Consider the following 21,880-nt stretch of genomic DNA (forward strand, 5'->3'; position numbering starts at 1 on the left):
TCCCATAATTACAGGAGGAGGGGGGCGGGAGATCCTCAGTGTCCCATAATTACAGGAGGAGGGGGTGGGAGATCCTAATTACAGGAGGAGGGAGTGGGAGATCCTCAGTGTCCCATAATTACAGGAGGAGGGGGCGGGAGATCCTAATTACAGGAGGAGGGAGTGGGAGATCCTCAGTGTCCCATAATTACAGGAGGAGGCGGGGGGAGATCCTCAGTGTCCCATAATTACAGGAGGAGGGGGCGGGAGATCCTCAGTGTCCCATAATTACAGGAGGAGGGGGTGGGAGATCCTAATTACAGGAGGAGGGAGTGGGAGATCCTCAGTGTCCCATAATTACAGGAGGAGGGGGCGGGAGATCCTAATTACAGGAGGAGGGAGTGGGAGATCCTCAGTGTCCCATAATTACAGGAGGAGGGGGCGGGAGATCCTAATTACAGGAGGAGGGAGTGGGAGATCCTCAGTGTCCCATAATTACAGGAGGAGGGCTTGGGAGCCTCTCTCTGTGTTTTCCCTTCTTGAGCACGTGGCGTGGCTGGAATTGTCTCTCACGTTTTACAGTGAGATGTATTGAATGTTTTGTGGTTAACCTTGAGGAATAAGAATGTCCTACCGTACACCACGATGGCGGCTGAGGCACTCCTGCGCCGTGCCACGATGTTCCTGGCCACACAGGTGTAGTTGGCAGTGTCTGCCAGGCGGGCTTGCTTCACCACCAGACTGTGATCCACACTGAGGTAGATGTTGGAATCAAGTCCTGGGTCCAGCAGGTCTTCATTTTTCAGCCACTCCACCTGCAAATGCCAGGAAAGCACATTCAGCACAGGGAAAAGGAAGCGAAGTGGAGAGCAGGAGGAACAAGGGAGGGAGAGAGTGGGAAAGCAGATACAAGAGGGGGAAGAGAGCAGCAAGCATGCAAAAGAGGTGGGAGAGAAAGAGCAAAGTGTGCAGAGAGAGGCAGGAGAGCAGAAATGAAGAGATACATCAGGTGGGGGTGCGAGAGAGAGTGACAGTGCAAGCCTAGGGGTTCTTTATTCAGCTGCCGCTCTGCCTTTCCTGCCCCACATTACATCACCACCCCCTCCCCTTATAGCTGCTCTCTAGGGTTTGCAGCACTCCATTAACAAATACAAGTAAAGTTTCTCATCTTTTCCAGCTAATTAAGGGACTTTCAGAGTGCTACATAGTAACATAGTAATGACAGCACATAAAGAAAAAATGTTCTATCCAGTCTGCTCAGAAATTTACCTATGGGAGTAACTGCTGCTCCGTGCAGGTTACACCCATGTTTCTGTTAAGGGGAGTAACTGCCGCTCCGTGCAGGTTACCCCCATGTTTCTGTTAAGGGCAGTAACTGCCGCTCCGTGCAGGTTACCCCCATGTTTCTGTTAAGGGTAGTAACTGCCGCTCCGTGCAGGTTACCCCCATGTTTCTGTTAAGGGTAGGAAGTGCCGCTCCGAGCAGGTTACCCCCATGTTTCTGTTAAGGGCAGTAACTGCCGCTCCGTGCAGGTTACCCCCATGTTTCTGTTAAGGGTAGTAACTGCCGCTCCATGCAGGTTACCCCCATGTTTCTGTTAAGGGTAGGAAGTGCCGCTCCGAGCAGGTTACCCCCATGTTTCTGTTAAGGGCAGTAACTGCCACTCCGTGCAGGTTACCCCCATGTTTCTGTTAAGGGCAGTAACTGCCGCTCCGTGCAGGTTACCCTCATGTTTCTGTTAAGGGCAGTAACTGCCGCTCCGTGCAGGTTACCCCCATGTTTCTGTTAAGGGCAGTAACTGCCGCTCTGTGCAGGTTACCCTCATGTTTCTGTTGGCAGTAACTGCCGCTCCGTGCAGGTTACCCCCATGTTTCTGTTAAGGGCAGTAACTGCCGCTCTGTGCAGGTTACCCTCATGTTTCTGTTAAGGGCAGTAACTGCCGCTCAGTGCAGGTTACCCCCATGTTTCTGTTAAGGGCAGTAACTGCCGCTCAGTGCAGGTTACCCCCATGTTTCTGTTAAGGGCAGTAACTGCCGCTCCGTGCAGGTTACCCCCATGTTTCTGTTAAGGGCAGTAACTGCCGCTCCGTGCAGGTTACCCCCATGTTTCTGTTGAGGGCAGTAACTGCCGCTTCGTGCAGGTTACCCCCATGTTTCTGTTAAGGGCAGTAACTGCCGCTCCGTGCAGGTTACCCCCATGTTTCTGTTAAGGGCAGTAACTGCCGCTCCGTGCAGGTTACCCCCATGTTTCTGTTAAGGGCAGTAACTGCCGCTCCGTGCAGGTTACCCCCATGTTTCTGTTAAGGGCAGTAACTGCCGCTCTGTGCAGGTTACCCTCATGTTTCTGTTAAGGGCAGTAACTGCCGCTCAGTGCAGGTTACCCCCATGTTTCTGTTAAGGGCAGTAACTGCCGCTCCGTGCAGGTTACCCCCATGTTTCTGTTAAGGGTAGGAAGTGCTGCTCCGTGCAGGTTACCCCCATGTTTCTGTTAAGGGCAGTAACTGCCGCTCCGTGCAGGTTACCCCCATGTTTCTGTTAAGGGCAGTAACTGCCACTTCGTGCAGGTTACCCCCATGTTTCTGTTAAGGGCAGTAACTGCCGCTCCGTGCAGGTTACCCCATGTTTCTGTTAAGGGCAGTAACTGCCGCTCCGTGCAGGTTACCCCCATGTTTCTGTTAAGGGCAGTAACTGCCGCTCCGTGCAGGTTACCCCCATGTTTCTGTTAAGGGTAGTAACTGCCGCTCCATGCAGGTTACCTCCATGTTTCTGTTAAGGGCAGTAACTGCCGCTCCGTGCAGCTTACCCCCATGTTTCTGTTAAGGGCAGTAACTGCCGCTCCGTGCAGGTTACCCCCATGTTTCTGTTAAGGGCAGTAACTGCCGCTCCGTGCAGGTTACCCCCATGTTTCTGTTAAGGGCAGTAACTGCCGCTCTGTGCAGGTTACCCCCGTGTTTCTGTTAAGGGTAATAAGAAGGACAGTAACTTAAGGGTGGACTGGTGCTTATTGGTTATGGGTTGGGATAAAGATTAGGAAGGGTTTGTGTGATGAGTTTTGTGCTGGGCTGGTGGAGAGTTAGTGACAGGTTAGAATAAGGAGTAGGCAGAGGGTGGGGAAAGAACTCACTTCAGCTGGAGGGACCCCCTCAGGGGGGCGGCACTGCAGTATGATCTCCTGTTCTAGGGAAACTTCCTTGGCCTGTGGTTCCTGTTCAAAATTCTTACGTAGGTCTGAAAAATAAAAGACAGAAGGAGGGTTTAACCTGCCACTGCCCGCAATGGCTTAGCCATGGAGGGGAAACCCTCTCTGCACCCCACAATCATATGGAGATCAGAGATGTGGCACTGGAGAAGTGACCAGGCAGGAGCCCGATTCAGATGCACAGATGGCATGGATGGCACCTTGTCTGGGTCCCGGGGCAGCTTCCTTACCTCAGATGCTGCTAAATACTCTTTAATTTCTAGGGGTAAGCATGAACAGAAATATTAATAAAGCTACCAACACGCAATGCGAACATAGGCCCTCTGACTCTTCATGGTCCCGGAGGTGCTCCAGGCAACGCACTGGCACCAGTATTCTTCCAAGCCGAAAACCTTTTCCACCTGCTGCCGGGAAATGTCGATGCGCACTTCCATCACAGGGAGACCTGCCAAGAGAGGCGCAAAGCGTTTTACTGGGACAGCAAACAATGTCACTGCCAGAAAATGAGATACCAGAGGTAGATCCCACTTTTCATGCTGGTCAGACCCTCCAAAGAGGGATACTCAGCAAACCCCCACTATCGGACAGTAAGACGTTAGCAGGAACGTGAAAACAATCAAGACAGGTGAGAACGCAGACGAGAGAGGGTCCAGAACAAAACCATTGTCAGTAATAGGAAGCAAAGCCTGGAAACATGAAAGTGGCATTTAGCACTGTGGGCAGCAGTGCATGCTGGGAACGTGGCGCGCTCCTGGGACAGGTGAAATATAAAATGCATTGGCACGAAGGAGGGAGTGATCAGCTGATCCCAGCACGACCCGAGGGAAGGGCAGAGGGCCAGGATCTTACTGACAAGTTTCCATATCATACAAAACTAATACAAAAAATTACTCCAAAGGGAAAGCAGATATATAAAATGAGAGAGCTCGGCCGCAGCACTGGCTGTCTGGTTTCAGATCTGCACTCCTGTGCCAGGATTTTCAGTCACTAGGAAATGTTATATTGAGTTGCCAAGAACTGTGATTATGCATTAGGGGCATTTTCTTACTGAATGCAAACAGAGATGCTTTTAAAAACCAAAGGACCAATGGCAACCTGGTCATCATGGCCCCAAACTCTTCAGTGCCTAGGGACGATCATGCTGGAGGATCTTTACCGAGAATCATTTATTTATTTATTTAACACTTTTCTATACCGACCTTCATGGTGGAGACCATATCAGGTCGGTTCACATCGAATAGGGGAACTGAACCAAGAACAGTAACCAAAAACAAAAGGTTGAACATGAAAAAGCAAAGTTACATTTAACAGGGAAATTAAACTTGGAGGCATAGACTGCTGGAAGGAAGGAAAGGCTAGAGATAGCGGAGAAATTATTAGAATAAACAGAGCAGTCAGGAGGCTCTTATTCTGGGCTTAGGGGTAAAATGGAAATCCATTGCTCCTAAAGGAAGTTCTGTCGACTATTGTGTGTCATGGGTATCTGAGAAGGCTTGGCGGAAAAGCCAGGTCTTAAGTTTTTTCTTGAATGTTGGTAGGCAGGGCTCCATTCTGAGGTCAGCTGGGATGTCGTTCCAGATAGTTGGGCCTGCTGTTGAAAAGGATCGGTCTTTAGTTGAGATGAGGCGTGTGGCTTTTGTAGGTGGGGTCTGTAGGGTTCCTTTATATATTTCTCTAGTCGGTCTGTTGGTGAGGTGGAGATTGAGGGGGAATTCGAGGTCCAGATGCAAGTGATTGTAGATGACTTTGTGGATTAAAGTGAGTGATTTGTGGAGGATTCTGTACTTCACTGGGAGCCAGTGTAGGTTACGTAGGATGGGAGATATGTGTTCTCCCCGGTTGGTGTTAGTCAAGATTCTTGCGGCAGCGTTCTGTATCAACTGTAGCGGCTTGGTGGTAGAGCTGGGGAGTCCCAAGAGGAGTGCACTGCAGTAGTCGATTTTAGCAAATATCAAGGCTTGCAGGACTGTTCTGAAGTCGTGGAAAAAAAGTAGGGGTTTGAGTCTTTTTAGGACTTGAAGCCTGTAGAAACAATCTTTGGTTGTGGTGTTGATCATTTTCTTGAGGTTTAAGCGGTTGTCTAGTAACACCCCGAGATCTCGTACGTGGGTATGCATGAGCTGGGTGTTAAGGATGGTCTGTGGGAGTGGGTTGTCTTGGTTAGAGGAGATGAGGAGGAGTTCGGTCTTGGATGCGTTAAGGACCAAGTTGAGGCTGTTAAGAAGGGTGGTGATCCGATTTAGGCAGTTGTTCCAGAGTGAGAGTGATTTTGCGATGGATTCTGTTATCGGAATCAAAATCTGCACGTCATCTGCATACAGAAAATGAATAAGGTTAAGGTCTGTTAGAAGCTGACAGAGTGGGAGGAGGTATATATTAAAGAGAGTGGGTGATAACGATGATCCTTGGGGTACTCCGAGTGAGGACCTTGTTGAAGGAGATTCTTTATTATTTATTTTAACTTTGTAACTTCTGTTACTAAGGAAAGACGTGAACCAACTGAGGGCTGAACCTGATATACCTATTTCTGCTAGGAGAGTCAGAAGGATGGTGTGGTTGACGGTGTCGAAGGCTGCCGAGATGTCCAATAGAACTAGGAGGAAGGAATGGCCCTTGTCTAATCCCAGAATGATATGGTCTGTTAAGGAAATGAGGAGTGTTTCTGTATTGCGAGATTTGCGGAATCCGTATTGGGAGGGGAATAGGATGTTGTGATCCTCTAGATATTCTGATAGCTGAGTGTTAACCAGTTTCTCTGTAAGTTTGGCTAAGAACGGTAGATTTGAGATGGGGCGGAAGTTAGCAGAATCATGTCCTGCCGCTGCCCACCACTGAGCACAGGACCCTTCCCCCACCCCTGCCTGGGCTCCCCCTCCATTGTCGCTGGTTGGACACAAACCACCTTGGACCATGGAATGGAAACGCTTGCAGGCTCCACATCAGCTCAGCCCCCAGGCAGCAGCCATGGTTCGGACCCTCTCACTTCACTCTCCGTTGCTTCAGGTTTCCAAGATACGGGCCGATACAGTACAGTGCGCTCCGGCAGAGCGCACCGTTAGCCCACATTTGGACGCGTGTTTTCGACGCGCTAGCTTTACCCCTTATTCAGTAAAGGGTAATAGCACGTCGAAAACGCGTGTCCAACCCCCCCGAAACTAATAGCGCCCGCAACATGCAAATGCACGTTGATGGCCCTATTAGTTATTCCCGCGCGATTCAGTAAGTAAAATGTGCAGCCAAGCCGTACATTTTACTTTAAGAAATTAGCGCCTACCCAAAGGTAGGCGTTAATTTCTGCCAGCGCCGGTGAAGTGCACAGAAAAGCAGAAAAAAAAACTGCTTTTCTTTGCACCCCCCCCCCCCCCGAATTAATATCATAGCGATATTAAGTCGGAGATCCCAAAAATTAAAAAAAAGTAAAAATTAAAAAAAAAAAAATTAAAAATCTGCCCGCCGCTCAGTTATGCCGGCGTCCGTTTTCTGAACCCGTAGCTGTCAGCGGGTTCGAGAACCGACGCTGGAAAAATTGAGCATCGGCTGTCAAACCCGCTGACAGCCGCCGCTCCTGTCAAAAAGGAGGCGCTAGGGACGCGCTAGTGTCCCTGGCGCCTCCTTTTACCGCGGGCCCTCATTTGCATAGGCCACCCTCCTGAATCGCTCGCCGGCTCTCCCGCGCGTTTTTCTGTATTGGCCTGATAGATTGTAAGCTCTCCGGGGCAGGGAAAGATCCAGTGTAAGAGCTCTGCAGGGCGCATTGTGCGAGGCCTGTCCCTCGATTCCTCACAGATGCTGCACGAGGACGTGCTTCCTGGGCGGCGTTTTCTCCCGCCACGTGGGCCCACTTTCTGGTTTTCCTTCCAGTCTCCGGCACGCAGGTGTGCCCTCAGGATTTGGAAGCAAGAGAGGGGCAGAGGGTTGAGGAGTTAGACTTGCTCTTTGTGTCCTAGGAAAGGATTTGCTGCTTGCAGTCAGACAGGAGGACTTCTGCCCTTGTGGATCGGCTCTAGAGCTGCTGACTGAGGGAATCAGCAGGACCTTTAATGTGCTAAGGAAGGAGATCTGCACTCTCCACATGAGAGACATGGCCAGGACCCTTTCCCCCCGCTCACCTGTCCTGTACTGAAGGGGAGGCTGCTCCTGTCTCAGGGATCCCCACATAGGAAGGGGATGATAATTACTTATTTATTTATTGCATGCTAAAGTATAAAAATGTGCTTCTGTGCAGAAGGTGTCCCTTTGCCCTCCTGTACATAAGCTCTCTCCTCATTCATGCATCTGCAGCCAGAACGGTTGGCATCAGCTCTTTACACAGCCCCTCTCATCTGAAGGGCACAGACAGGTGGGGAAGGAACGAGAGCAGGAGATGAAGTGAGGTGTGAGAACAGAGAGCACTGTACAGCTCTCCTTAGCCTGGGAAGACGAACAGAAGGACATAAACAGAAGATTTCCTTCTTCTGTCTCCAGATTTTAGCAACTAAACTCCCCACCCCCAGCTCAGCTCCACAGCTCATCTGCATTACATTGAGTAATCATTCAGGAACGACAGCTGCTGGCTGTCATCCTCCATGGACAGCCTTCACTTGTAGCTTCTTTAATATTGCCACAATGCAAAGGTTCAGTACTGCGAGATGAAACCATGCGTGCGCCTCAAGATTACCACCACTGCATTATCCCTCCCCCTCAGAAAAACCCTCACCAAACTCACTTCTCCTTCCTGCACCAACCTATCCCTGCTGCACTAGTCCCCCACCCAATCCCCCTACCCTTTGCTACACTGAATCCATACCAACCCTCCTCAATAAACCCCACCTCCTCCTAAACTGACCCCCAGCAACCCCCCTCCCCACCAAGTCTCCTACTACGCTGTTACATTGCACCCCGACATTTCCTACTACTTTACCCCCACTATCATCATTTCTGCCTGGGGGGGGGGGGGGGAAGGATCTGCTAATATCTGCGAAAGCTCAGATATACAGTGAGGTTGTTGGAAATACAGACACACAGTGAGATTCTTGGAAATACAGACACACAGTGAGATTCTTGGAAATACAGACACACAGTGGGATTGTTGGAAATACAGACACACAGTGAGATTCTTGGAAATACAGACACACAGAGGGATTGTTGGAAATACAGACATACAGTGAGATTGTTGGAAGTACAGACATTCAGTGAGATTGTTGGAAGTACAGACATACAGTGAGATTGTTGGAAGTACAGACACACAGTGAGATTGTTGGAAGTACAGACATTCAGTGAGATTGTTGGAAATACAGACATACAGTGAGATTGTTGGAAGTACAGACATACAGTGAGATTGTTGGAAATACAGACGTACAGTGAGATTGTTGGAAGTACAGACATTCAGTGAGATTGTTGGAAATACAGACACACAGTGGGATTGTTGGAAATACAGACACACAGTGAGATTGTTGGACATACAGACATACAGTGAGATTGTTGGACATACAGACATACAGTGAGATTGTTGGAAGTACAGACATACAGTGAGATTGTTGGAAATACAGACGTTCAGTGAGATTGTTGGAAATACAGACACACAGTGGAATTGTTGGAAATACAGACATACAGTGAGATTGTTGGAAATACAGACATACAGTGGAATTGTTGGAAATACAGACATACAGTGGAATTGTTGGAAATACAGACATACAGTGAGATTGTTGGAAATACATGCCTTCTAGTACTCCTAGAGTGGATGATTTCCCTCTTGTGAAATGCTACTGGTTTAGAGATGGCACTAGAGAAATGAGACCCTCTATTTTGGTCTTTGGATTCATGTTCCCCATAATGGGTCAAATTCTTGATGGAGTTTCAATTGCCTATTCAAGATTGTTAATAACTTCTCTTTTAGATATTCCTACTGCTAGTAACTATTATATGATCAGTGATACAACCAATTTAGAAACAATCTTTAATTGATCCAACTCGTTGTGAGAGCTTCAGGCCTTTCCTCTTTAAAATGATAGAGAAGGTGGTGAATGCTCAGCTGTCTGCCTGTCCTCGCTCTGGCGTTTGCTCACAATATAATATGGAATCTGTACAGATGAAGTTATGCAATTATTGGTGCTGCTTGATTTATGTAGAGCATTTGATCTGTATTGCAGGCGTGACGCCATGATCTGAGCTTTGCTAGAGAGGATAGGTGATCAGTCTAGGTCCCTTTCGGGGGATCGTTCCCCACTTTATTCAAAGTCTTGCTCTGCCCTGAGGAAGGTGAAATCTGTGTTTTCCCAGGGCTCTGCTCGTTCTCCATTATTGTTTAATCTCTTTTTGTGCCCATTGGGCACCTATATTTATTCAGATGATATCCAGTTTTTATTACTGTGACAGAATGAGTCCTGCGAGGCTTGTCAGAGTGAAAGTGAAGGAGGAAATCAGTGTAACTTAAAGCAGAGGACTTGGGGGTAATGTAGTCTCAGAAGCACGTGTCACTCACCCCAGAGCAACAGGGGGAGCCCTAGAAGGGGCAAGGACAGGAATGAGCACAGTAGTTGTATGGTCTCACAGAGAGGGGGGCTCATGGGTAATGTAGTCCTGCCAACGCCCTGGCAGACAGGCAATGCTGGTAAACCAATGCCAAACCGCAGAGGCAGAACAGTGGCAGAGATGACAGGGCCTGGAGGGAGAGGTTCTGGGGCGGCCGGAAGAGCTGGGAAGGTCAGGACGGACCGTGGGAAGCTTAGTGCTACCACTGCAGAAGAACAAAAGCTCTCTTTATGGTTTGAGAACCCTGCAGCTCGGAAGGGTATTTAAGAGGATTGCTTAGGAGCTTGGGCCAGTTGTACGGGTATAAGAGAAGGAGCTGCACTGTACTGATGCCAGTGAACTGCCAACCTGTACAAAGGAAGTAAATGGCATGATTTATGCAAGATTGCCTGGCTGATGTGCTTTGTGGTGCTTTCTGGCAATGGTCCAGGGCAGGATGCGGGCAGCAGCTTGTCACAGTTACCAATGAATGGGAATTTGGATAGCACTGTACTGTTTTAAATCCTCTTATGGCGATTGCAGCTGATTTTAAATAAGGAGCAGACTGGGGAAATTCTCTTTCTGAATGCGACAGGCAAGATCCCTCTTCCTGTAATCAGTTTCCCCTCAGGTGTAAGATTTTGGGGTCCTGCTGGAGGCTGTCTCTCTACGGAAGCCCATGTTAGCAGGGTGGCTCAACGAGATTGTCTTTACGTCACCTTCAACCATTTCTCAATCAACGAGCTTTAATGCATTACTAACACCGATTCTGAGTGATTGTAATGTTTTGTATGTAGGATTACCTATGAAACGCACACATAGACAACAATTATTACAAAGCCCTGCAGCATGCTTCGTCTCGAGAAAAGCCAAAGAAAGAGAGAGCAGCTCCAAGGGTACAGAGCAACCTTTCATCTTATCATGATGTGTGACAGCAGACTGCATGCTTAGGTCCTCTCAGAGCTGCCGCTGGGAAGGAGATCCATCTAAAGCTTTGTCACAGCCATGCTTTTTCATCTATACCCTGAGCTTGTGATGCAGCATCTGAATTAAACTATCGGTGGTGAAGACCTGGCTGGTTCGGGAAGGGTGATGAGACTACATCTGCTGATGGCTCTGTGTACTGAGTTGTAGGTTATGGCTGTGTTTATTTTATTTTATTTTTATTCTTCCTTGTTTTTGTTTTATGTATGTTTTATTGCACATCACTTTTATACCTTTGCTTATTATGTGGAATATAAATTTGTTAAATAAATCTTAATGACCTGCAATATTTTTGCTTTATGACATGAACAAATAGATAATCATATACAAGGTATACAATTATATGGTGCTATCAGAAAGTAATAAACACGTTGAAATATAAACATAAGTCTGCATACAGACAGCCCTTTTTCTCTTTGGACCATGCTGTTTCCTCCGCTTGCTTCCCTTTTGTATTCTAATCTTTTTCCTTTTCTCGTAGATTTCTAATTACTTGTAATATCTGCGGGGAGATGGTCTCAGCTTGCTCTTCTAGGACACTCCTGGCTATCCAGAGAAAGTATTTAACCAAGACATTTATTACCTCGATTTAATAAACAGACTCGGTCTCTTTAATCCTGGCACATACAGGTGCAGAATTCCCCCGGGATTATGATACAGAAATATTACATCAGAAAGAGCGGCTCTGCACCTCTCACTTAATCAGATTTTAAGCAATTACCCCAACAGCTGGAAGGAAAGGCAGCAGGATTTTCATCTTACGTATGCACATTTCCCAGTTTTTCTAACAGATTACCTCTCGCATACAAAATTCCCAGCTTTTCCTCCACAGTTCTAAAGATGAGATTCTCTTTAGTCAAAGTCCATATTTTGGGCAGTCTGGAGGGCCGGATGCTCAGTATCTGCCATCAGATCTCTCTTACACTTTTTTAAATGTCAGCTGGCGGATGGAGCTCCCTACCCAGCATGCACAGCTTAACATGGAAAAGCTGCTCGTTGCCTCTGCTGCTCTTAGCTCCTTTCCCCAAACATGGTGTATGGGGAAAGGAGGTCCCAGTGGCACTCAGGATGCTGGAGGCCATGGGCTAGCTGGCTAGGTTTGCCATCTCACTCCAGAAATAAGGAGATCAGAACTACACGTCCCTGCAGGCAATGGGGTAAACCCAGGACTGGATCAGAACGCCCGACGAAGCTGGAGTCCTTTTCTGCCACACACCGTAGCATTCGCAGGCTAAAATCTTGGCTAGCCTGTTATTGCTGTAAGGGAAGAGTTTAGCCCACATCTCCAGTAATTATTCAGATTTATTTATTTTGTTCTAATATATGTGCTGGATGTACTCTGGGCTTTTTCATTGGTGCTTTCCTTTATCCTATTGATGGATGTCTATTTGTAATTACATTGTAGGTTTTGTTTTTGTAACTGATTGTATTTGATGTTGCTCTTATTGTACTCAGCAGTCAGACTGGTGAATTAAACCTTTTTTAAATACAGGAATTCCTGCCCCCGCAGTGCGTCTGTCCAGGGCTTAGTACCTGGATGACCGCTGCAGGACACAGATGTCCAACACATGCATCACAGAGGACGCTCTGCTGCAAAAGTGTCACTTTTGGTGATAAAAGACTGTTTATTTTCCAGTTTCTACCTTGCATGACCTCAATTTCACATGGGTCATTTGCTTATCAAAAAATGGAATAGAAACTGGCATTAAAATTCAATTAGGAAGCTTTGCAGCAGTAGGGCAGCCCAGGATTGTCTGTAGAAGCTTCCTCCTGCTTTTGCTGTGGGATCCCTCCCTGTCCTGGGCCTAGGGGATATCCTTCCGCCAGGACCAGTGCAAGGGTGTTAGGCGTCACCCTCTGGTCCAGTCCCTGGTTCCAGCCCCGACCTCATTCACTCAGCCGGGCCCCCTCTCTTACACACACAAAGGTTCCTTGACACATTCACACATGAACTCTTACACAGGCTCCTTCCCTCTCTCTCACACTAACACCACTGCTGTCTCATACACACACACACACAGGTACCGCTTGTGCCCCACCGAGACACTACTTCTCACATGTGATAAGGGACTGGGAGTGTGAATCCTGGCACCAGTGTCCTGGAGGGTGTGGATCCCATGTGATCAGGGACTGGGAGTGTGAATCCTGGCACCAGTGTGCTGGAGGGTGTGGATCCCATGTGATCAGGGACTGGGAGTGTGAATCCTGGCACCAGTGTGCTGGAGGATGTGGATCCCATGTGATCAGGGACTGGGAGTGTGAATCCTGGCACCAGTGTGCTGGAGGGTGTGGATCCCATGTGATCAGGGACTGGGAGTGTGAATCCTGGCACCAGTGTCCTGGAGGGTGTGGATCCCATGTGATCAGGGACTGGGAGTGTGAATCCTGGCACCAGTGTGCTGGAGGATGTGGATCCCATGTGATCAGGGACTGGGAGTGTGAATCCTGGCACCAGTGTCCTGGAGGGTGTGGATCCCATGTGATCAGGGACTGGGAGTGTGAATCCTGGCACCAGTGTGCTGGAGGATGTGGATCCCATGTGATCAGGGACTGGGAGTGTGAATCCTGGCACCAGTGTGCTGGAGGGTGTGGATCCCATGTGATCAGGGACTGGGAGTGTGAATCCTGGCACCAGTGTGCTGGAGGATGTGGATCCCATGTGATCAGGGACTGGGAGTGTGAATCCTGGCACCAGTGTGCTGGAGGGTGTGGATCCCATGTGATCAGGGACTGGGAGTGTGAATCCTGGCACCAGTGTGCTGGAGGGTGTGGATCCCATGTGATCAGGGACTGGGAGTGTGAATCCTGGCACCAGTGTGCTGGAGGGTGTGGATCCCATGTGATCAGGGACTGGGAGTGTGAATCCTGGCATCCCATGTGATCAGGGACCGGGAGTGTGAATCCTGGCACCAGTGTGCTGGAGGATGTGGATCCCATGTGATCAGGGACTGGGAGTGTGAAGCCTGGCACCAGTGTGCTGGAGGGTGTGGATCCCATGTGATCAGGGACTGGGAGTGTGAATCCTGGCACCAGTGTGCTGGAGGGTGTGGATCCCATGTGATCAGGGACTGGGAGTGTGAATCCTGGCACCAGTGTGCTGGAGGGTGTGGATCCCATGTGATCAGGGACTGGGAGTGTGAATCCTGGCATCCCATGTGATCAGGGATTGGGAGTGTGAATCCTGGCACCAGTGTGCTGGAGAGTGTGGATCCCATGTGATCAGGGACTGGGAGTGTGAATCCTGGCATACCATGTGATCAGGGACTGGGAGTGTGAATCCTGGCACCAGTGTCCTGGAGGATGTGGATCCCATGTGATCAGGGACTGGGAGTGTGAATCCTGGCACCAGTGTGCTGGAGGGTGTGGTTCCATGTGATCAGGGACTGGGAGTGTGAATCCTGGCACCAGTGTGCTGGAGGGTGTGGATCCCATGTGATCAGGGACTGGGAGTGTGAATCCTGGCACCAGTGTCCTGGAGGGTGTGGAGCCCATGTGATCAGGGACTGGGAGTGTAGATCCTGGCACCAGTGTGCTGGAGGGTGTGGATCCCATGTGATCAGGGACTGGGAGTGTGAATCCTGGCACCAGTGTGCTGGAGGGTGTGGATCCCATGTGATCAGGGACTGGGAGTGTGAATCCTGGCACCAGTGTGCTGGAGGGTGTGGATCCCATGTGATCAGGGACTGGGAGTGTGAATCCTGGCACCAGTGTGCTGGAGGCTGTGGATCCCATGTGATCAGGGACTGGGAGTGTGAATCCTGGCACCAGTGTGCTGGAGGCTGTGGATCCCATGTGATCAGGGACTGGGAGTGTGAATCCTGGCACCAGTGTGCTGGAGGGTGTGGATCCCATGTGATCAGGGACTGGGAGTGTGAATCCTGGCACCAGTGTGCTGGAGGGTGTGGATCCCATGTGATCAGGGACTGGGAGTGTGAATCCTGGCACCAGTGTGCTGGAGGGTGTGGATCCCATGTGATCAGGGACTGGGAGTGTGAATCCTGGCACCAGTGTGCTGGAGAGTGTGAATCCCATGTGATCAGGGACTAGGAGTGTGAATCCTGGCACCAGTGTGCTGGAGAGTGTGGATCCCATGTGATCAGGGACTGGGAGTGTGAATCCTGGCACCAGTGCGCTGGAGGGTGTGGAGCCCATGTGATCAGGGACTGGGAGTGTGAATCCTGGCACCAGTGCGCTGGAGGGTGTGCAGCCCATGTGATCAGGGACTGGGAGTGTGAATCCTGGCACCAGTGCGCTGGAGGGTGTGGAGCCCATGTGATCAGGGACTGGGAGTGTGAATCCTGGCACCAGTGCGCTGGAGGGTGTGGAGCCCATGTGATCAGGGACTGGGAGTGTGAATCCTGGCACCAGTGCGCTGGAGGGTGTGGAGCCCATGTGATCAGGGACTGGGAGTGTGAATCCTGGCATCAGTGCGCTGGAGGGTGTGGATCCCATGTGATCAGGGACTGGGAGTGTGAATCCTGGCACCAGTGTGCTAGAGGGTGTGGATCCCATGTGATCAGGGACTGGGAGTGTGAATCCTGGCACCAGTGTGCTGGAGGATGTGGATCCCATGTGATCAGGGACTGGGAGTGTGAAGCCTGGCACCAGTGTGCTGGAGTGTGTGGATCCCATGTGATCAGGGACTGGGAGTGTGAATCCTGGCACCAGTGTGCTGGAGGGTGTGGATCCCATGTGATCAGGGACTGGGAGTGTGAATCCTGGCACCAGTGTGCTGGAGGGTGTGGATCCCATGTGATCAGGGACTGGGAGTGTGAATCCTGGCATCCCATGTGATCAGGGACTGGGAGTGTGAAGCCTGGCACCAGTGTGGTGGAGGGTGTGGATCCCATGTGATCAGGGACTGGGAGTGTGATTCCTGGCACCAGTGTGCTGGAGGGTGTGGATCCCATGTGATCAGGGACTGGGAGTGTGAATCCTGGCACCAGTGTGCTGGAGGGTGTGGATCCATGTGATCAGGGACTGGGAGTGTGAACTCTGGCACCAGTGTGCTGGAGGGTGTGGATCCATGTGATCAGGGACTGGGAGTGTGAATCCTGGCACCAGTGTGCTGGAGGGTGTGGATCCCATGTGATCAGGGACTGGGAGTGTGAATCCTGGCACCAGTGTGCTGGAGGGTGTGGATCCCATGTGATCAGGGACTGGGAGTGTGAATCCTGGCACCAGTGTGCTGGAGGGTGTGGATCCCATGTGATCAGGGACTGGGAGTGTGATTCCTGGCACCAGTGTGCTGGAGGGTGTGGATCCCATGTGATCAGGGACTGGGAGTGTGAATCCTGGCATCCCATGTGATCAGGGACTGGGAGTGTGAAGCCTGGCACCAGTGTGCTGGAGGGTGTGGATCCCATGTGATCAGGGACTGGGAGTGTGAATCCTGGCACCAGTGTGCTGGAGGGTGTGGATCCATGTGATCAGGGACTGGGAGTGTGAATCCTGGCACCAGTGTGCTGGAGGGTGTGGATCCCATGTGATCAGGGACTGGGAGTGTGAAGCCTGGCACCAGTGTGCTGGAGGGTGTGGATCCCATGTGATCAGGGACTGGGAGTGTGAATCCTGGCATCCCATGTGATCAGGGACTGGGAGTGTGAAGCCTGGCACCAGTGTGCTGGAGGGTGTGGATCCCATGTGATCAGGGACTGGGAGTGTGAATCCTGGCACCAGTGTGCTGGAGGGTGTGGATCCATGTGATCAGGGACTGGGAGTGTGAATCCTGGCACCAGTGTGCTGGAGGGTGTGGATCCCATGTGATCAGGGACTGGGAGTGTGAATCCTGGCACCAGTGTGCTGGAGGGTGTGGATCCCATGTGATCAGGGACTGGGAGTGTGAATCCTGGCACCAGTGTGCTGGAGGGTGTGGATCCCATGTGATCAGGGACTGGGAGTGTGAATCCTGGCACCAGTGTGCTGGAGGGTGTGGATCCCATGTGATCAGGGACTGGGAGTGTGAATCCTGGCACCAGTGTGCTGGAGGGTGTGGATCCCATGTGATCAGGGACTGGGAGTGTGAATCCTGGCACCAGTGTGCTGGAGGGTGTGGATCCCATGTGATCAGGGACTGGGAGTGTGAATCCTGGCACCAGTGTGCTGGAGGGTGTGGATCCCATGTGATCAGGGACTGGGAGTGTGAATCCTGGCACCAGTGTGCTGGAGGGTGTGGATCCCATGTGATCAGGGACTGGGAGTGTGAATCCTGGCACCAGTGTGCTGGAGGGTGTGGATCCCATGTGATCAGGGACTGGGAGTGTGAATCCTGGCACCAGTGCGCTGGAGGGTGTGGATCTCACAGTGCCCAGAGGTTGGAGTAAATCTTGTTAGGAGACAAAGATATTGAAGATTGTGAAACATTGATTTTTAGTTGGTTTTTCCATTCTGTAGGAGGATATTGTGCGCTGTAGAAATGTTGTAAGTTGCTTTAGGATGTCATTTAGTGCATTGCTATAAGATGAAAAAGAACAGAAATGTCATACTTGAAAAATGAAGGTTGTTTTCTCAAAGATATGAGTGTTGCTGACTAAAACTCTAATTAAAAATCCTCACTTTTGATATTAAAAACAGCTGATTGTGCACCGTTAATGAGCTGTGCTAATAGCTCTGGCGCCTAAATATGTGCAGCCTCTGATTCCCGTCTTCACAGGATCCAGGCTCGGCTCTAACCAAAGAGGAACCAGTGCTCCAAAAGGGGAATTGTGGGACACTGAATAATAATGATGGGGGAGGGGAACCTGATAACGGCCCACTAAAAAGAATTATATCCCAACAATAATTTGGAACGACAAAGCAGGAAAACGTTCCATTTGTCATAAAGTTGAAACATTAAAAGACCCTCCTGCACCTAGAGGTGTGAGTGGACTTCCTTATGAGACTGTAATCTCTGCTATTCCAGTACTGAGACCCCACACACAGCTCTGCCAATGCACCTCACTCCTGCCCTGCAGCACCCCCTGCTATTCCAGTACTGAGACCCCCACACACAGCTCTGCCAATGCACCTCACTCCTGCCCTGCAGCACCCCCTGCTATCCCAGTACTGAGACCCCACACACAGCTCTGCCAATGCACCTCACTCCTGCCCTGCAGCACCCCCTGCTATTCCAGTACTGAGACCCCACTTGCATTTTCTTTTCTCCAGCAATACCCTGAGAGCTCAGTACCTGTGGTCCTGTCGGTGCTATGCTCTGTCACATGATCTCCCTGATGCACCCACTCCCCGTTGCACTTGAAGTAGATCTGGGTGGTGGGAGTTGCTTTGCATGTCAGGGTCACCGGCTTGTTCTTCACAATATACACATCATCTGGCTCCAACAGGAAGTGAGGCAGATCTGTGGTCCCTAGTCCCACGGCGAATAGAGGACTGGCTGCTGTGGCACTCTGCTGGGCACCTGAGACAAGAGCAGGAAAATCAAAACAATTAGACAAAAACCAGGGATTTCAAATCTCTCCATAAGTAATGCTGTGGCTCTGTGCAGCAGAAAGTGACCAACATCTGGCCCAGTTCAAGGAACACGGAGGCTGTATGAAGAACCAGGTGCGCTGGAGGGTCCCCAGGGGACCTGTGTCAGGACAGTTCAAGGGTCCTCAAGTGACCTGAAATTAAGACTATGTGGCCCCTGTGCCAGGGGAACTCAAGACTCTTATATGGAGCTGGGTCACAATTGAGAGCACCAGCAGTGAGGCTTTTCTGATCTCTAATTTCTGTTCGGTCTCTCTTTCTCTCTGGATTTCCTCTCTTCTTTCTCCCAGTCTTATTTTTCTTTATCTGTCTGTTCTCCCTCTGTCTTTTTCCATTACCTCTTTCATCTTTCTCGCTGATGTATCTCTGGCTGTTAGCTCTCTCCTGGATGTCTCTGATCTCAGCTGTCCTCTCTTCTCATCCATCTTTGAGAACCATCCCACAGCAATACCTTCTGTGCGCATTTAGCCACTAATGAAAAGTAAACGTACTGTGACCAGGAAAGTGCAGGGCTGAGACCTGCAGAGGGACTCTTCACGCCTTGCTGACTTTCTGGCACGCCTGAGAGAACCCCAGACACCTCCTTCAGAGAAGGCAGCCTGAAAACCCAGTAATCTGTAAAGCTAAGGTGAACCCTCCAGCAATGGCACCTTGCTTGTGGTCAAATAAGCATAGCTCATTGATCACAGAGCAGAGAAATGCCAGGCAAGACGCAGACAGGTGCAGGTCCGAGTCGGATCCAGGCCAAACAGGGACAGGGATGTGCTTGTCACATAAGAGAGAATGAGACACATGTGTCTGTGTCACGGCTACAAATGCCTCTACAGGAGGCAAATTAGCTGATGATGGGGACCATGTGGGCACCATCTCTTCATCCATCCTCTGCAGTATCTGCATGTGCGACATGCTCGCTTCTGACAAACTACAAAACTTTACAGTCCTCAAGTATACGTGAACAGACCGACCCACATCAGCACAGACAGGCAAGCAGATTCCCGTGAGTCTATAGCAACTGTAGTGATAACCAGGGAAGCAGGATACCTTGCTTATAACTCAAAAATGGCGCAGAGAAGAAAACGTGCAATAAAAAGTGTCCAGCAGAGTCCTCCCCCACCACCAAATATCTGTCAATGCACTTCACTCCTGCCCTGCAGCACCCCCTGCTATTCCAGTACTGAGACCCCCCCACACACAGCTCTGCCAATGCACCTCACTCCTGCCCTGCAGCACCCCCTGCTATTCCAGTACTGAGACCCCACACACAGCTCTACCAATGCACCTCACTCCTGCCCTGCAGCACCTCCTGCTATTCCAGTACTGAGACCCTCACTGACAGCTCTACCAATGCACCTCACTCCTGCCCTGCAGCACCCCCTGCTATTCCAGTACTGAGACCCCACACACAGCTCTACCAATGCACCTCACTCCTGCCCTGCAGCACCCCCTGCTATTCCAGTACTGAGACCCTCACACACAGCTCTACCAATGCACCTCACTCCTGCCCTGCAGCACCTCCTGTTATTCCAGTACTGAGTCCCTCACACACAGCTCTGCCAATGCACCTCACTCCTGCCCTGCAGCACCCCCTGCTATTCCAGTACTGAGACCCCACACACAGCTCTACCAATGCACCTCACTCCTGCCCTGCAGCACCTCCTGCTATTCCAGTACTGAGACCCCACACACAGCTCTGCCAATGCACCTCACTCCTGCCCTGCAGCACCCCCTGCTATTCCAGTACTGAGACCCTCACTCACAGCTCTACCAATGCACCTCACTCCTGCCCTGCAGCACCTCCTGCTATTCCAGTACTGAGACCCCACACACAGCTCTGCCAATGCACCTCACTCCTGCCCTGCAGCACCCCCTGCTATTCCAGTACTGAGACCCCACACACAGCTCTACCAATGCACCTCACTCCTGCCCTGCAGCACCTCCTGCTATTCCAGTACTGAGACCCCACACACAGCTCTGCCAATGCACCTCACTCCTGCCCTGCAGCACCTCCTGCTATTCCAGTACTGAGACCCCACACACAGCTCTGCCAATGCACCTCACTCCTGCCCTGCAGCACCCCCTGCTATTCCAGTACTGAGACCCCCACACACAGCTCTGCCAATGCACCTCCCTCCTGCCCTGCAGCACCCCCTGCTATTCCAGTACTGAGACCCCACACACAGCTCTGCCAATGCACCTCACTCCTGCCCTGCAGCACCCCCTGCTATTCCAGTACTGAGACCCTCACACACAGCTCTGCCAATGCACCTCACTCCTGCCCTGCAGCACCCCCTGCTATTCCAGTACTGAGACCCTCACACACAGCTCTGCCAATGCACCTCACTCCTGCCCTGCAGCACCCCCTGCTATTCCAGTACTGAGACCCCCACACACAGCTCTACCAATGCACCTCACTCCTGCCCTGCAGCACCCCCTGCTATTCCAGTACTGTTAGAGGCCAATGCAATAAAGTGCAGGCAGCCTAGTGCACAGGTTAACAAATGATTGGATGTGTCTTTTGGACGCGCGGCCATAACCCTTGATGTAATAAGGGGATCAGTGCCTCCAAAATGAGCATCCAAACAAAGGCATAGCTAATAGCACTCATCATACATAAATACCATGTGATGAGGCCATTACCTATCACTCCGCCATGCAAGTACTTATCAGGTGCACAAGGTGCACTTTTTATCCCAGCAAATGTTATGCCTTGCCATGCTTGAAGGGGGTCTAGTTAAAAACAAAAAATATTGCTTTTCTGTGCTTCCTCCTACCTCAGATCATCACAATACAAGTAGGAGGAAGCACAGAAAGCAGCAGCCTGAAAAAATTAAAAGGCTTCATGTAAAAAAATAAACATTTCAGGTGTACAATACACATGCACAGTATACAAGCTCCAGGCCGTGTACATTACATGCACAGTATACATGCTCCAGGCCGTGTACATTACATGCACAGTATACAAGCTCCAGGCCATGTACATTACATGCACAGTATACAAGCTCCAGGCCGTGTACATTACATGCACAGTATACATGCTCCAGGCCATGTACATTACATGCACAGTATACATGCTCCAGGCCGTGTACATTACATGCACAGTATACATGCTCCAGGCCATGTACATTACATGCACAGTATACAAGCTCCAGGCCGTGTACATTGTGCTGGTAAATTTGCTGCTGTGGGATAAAACAGATGCTCGTAAATTGAACATCCTTTTTGATAACCCACACACAGCCACGTCTCCTGGGCACCCAATGCCAAGGATGCGCTAGGGATGCACAGTTTATCCCTAACCCGTCCGTTTTAGTGTGGCAGCTCATTCACATATTGTACAGGGCATCAGGAGAGGTGGAAGTGTGCGCATTAAAAAAGTTGGATGCACGTTTTTATGCGCACATTAATGCATCGGCCTCTCAAACAGCCTCAGTAATTGGCATTGAAAATCCATACCTGCAGCTTCCTTGGCTCTGTTGCTTCCTCTCTGTGTCTTATCTGCAGATTCTCTTTCTTTTATGCACCAATATATTTTCATTTCTAGCCTGCTTTCCAAAGGAAAAGACTTCTGAGATCACTGTGTCTCTGCCTCCCTAATAACCTTTTTCTTCAGAGCCGTAGGTGCCGCTATGTGCCAGCAAGAGCAGTGTGGCCGGTAGATCCTCAGCAAGAGAAAAAGCAGTGCAGCCCTGTCAAAACTGACAAGTGTGGTTGGCATGGTTAGTAAGTGGAACAGCAGTGCAGCCTCCTGGCAACGCTGCTGATT

General features: G+C 50.4%; 1 protein-coding gene across 1 annotated transcript in view; it reads right to left on the bottom strand.

Annotated features, from left to right (window-relative positions):
* The window catches only part of UNC5A (unc-5 netrin receptor A), a 138,137-nt gene that overhangs the window by 59,053 nt on the left and 57,204 nt on the right, over window positions 1-21,880 (bottom strand). The window contains exons 2-5 of the mRNA XM_029583845.1: window positions 17,819-18,046; window positions 3,479-3,622; window positions 3,103-3,206; window positions 614-794 (exon numbers count right to left, since the gene is read on the bottom strand). Coding sequence (XP_029439705.1) covers window positions 614-794; window positions 3,103-3,206; window positions 3,479-3,622; window positions 17,819-18,046 — 657 coding nt within the window. The remainder of the gene's footprint in view (window positions 1-613; window positions 795-3,102; window positions 3,207-3,478; window positions 3,623-17,818; window positions 18,047-21,880) is intronic.

Source organism: Rhinatrema bivittatum, chromosome 18 (genome assembly GCF_901001135.1).
Source record: "Rhinatrema bivittatum chromosome 18, aRhiBiv1.1, whole genome shotgun sequence".
NCBI classification, from domain to species: Eukaryota; Metazoa; Chordata; class Amphibia; order Gymnophiona; family Rhinatrematidae; genus Rhinatrema; species Rhinatrema bivittatum.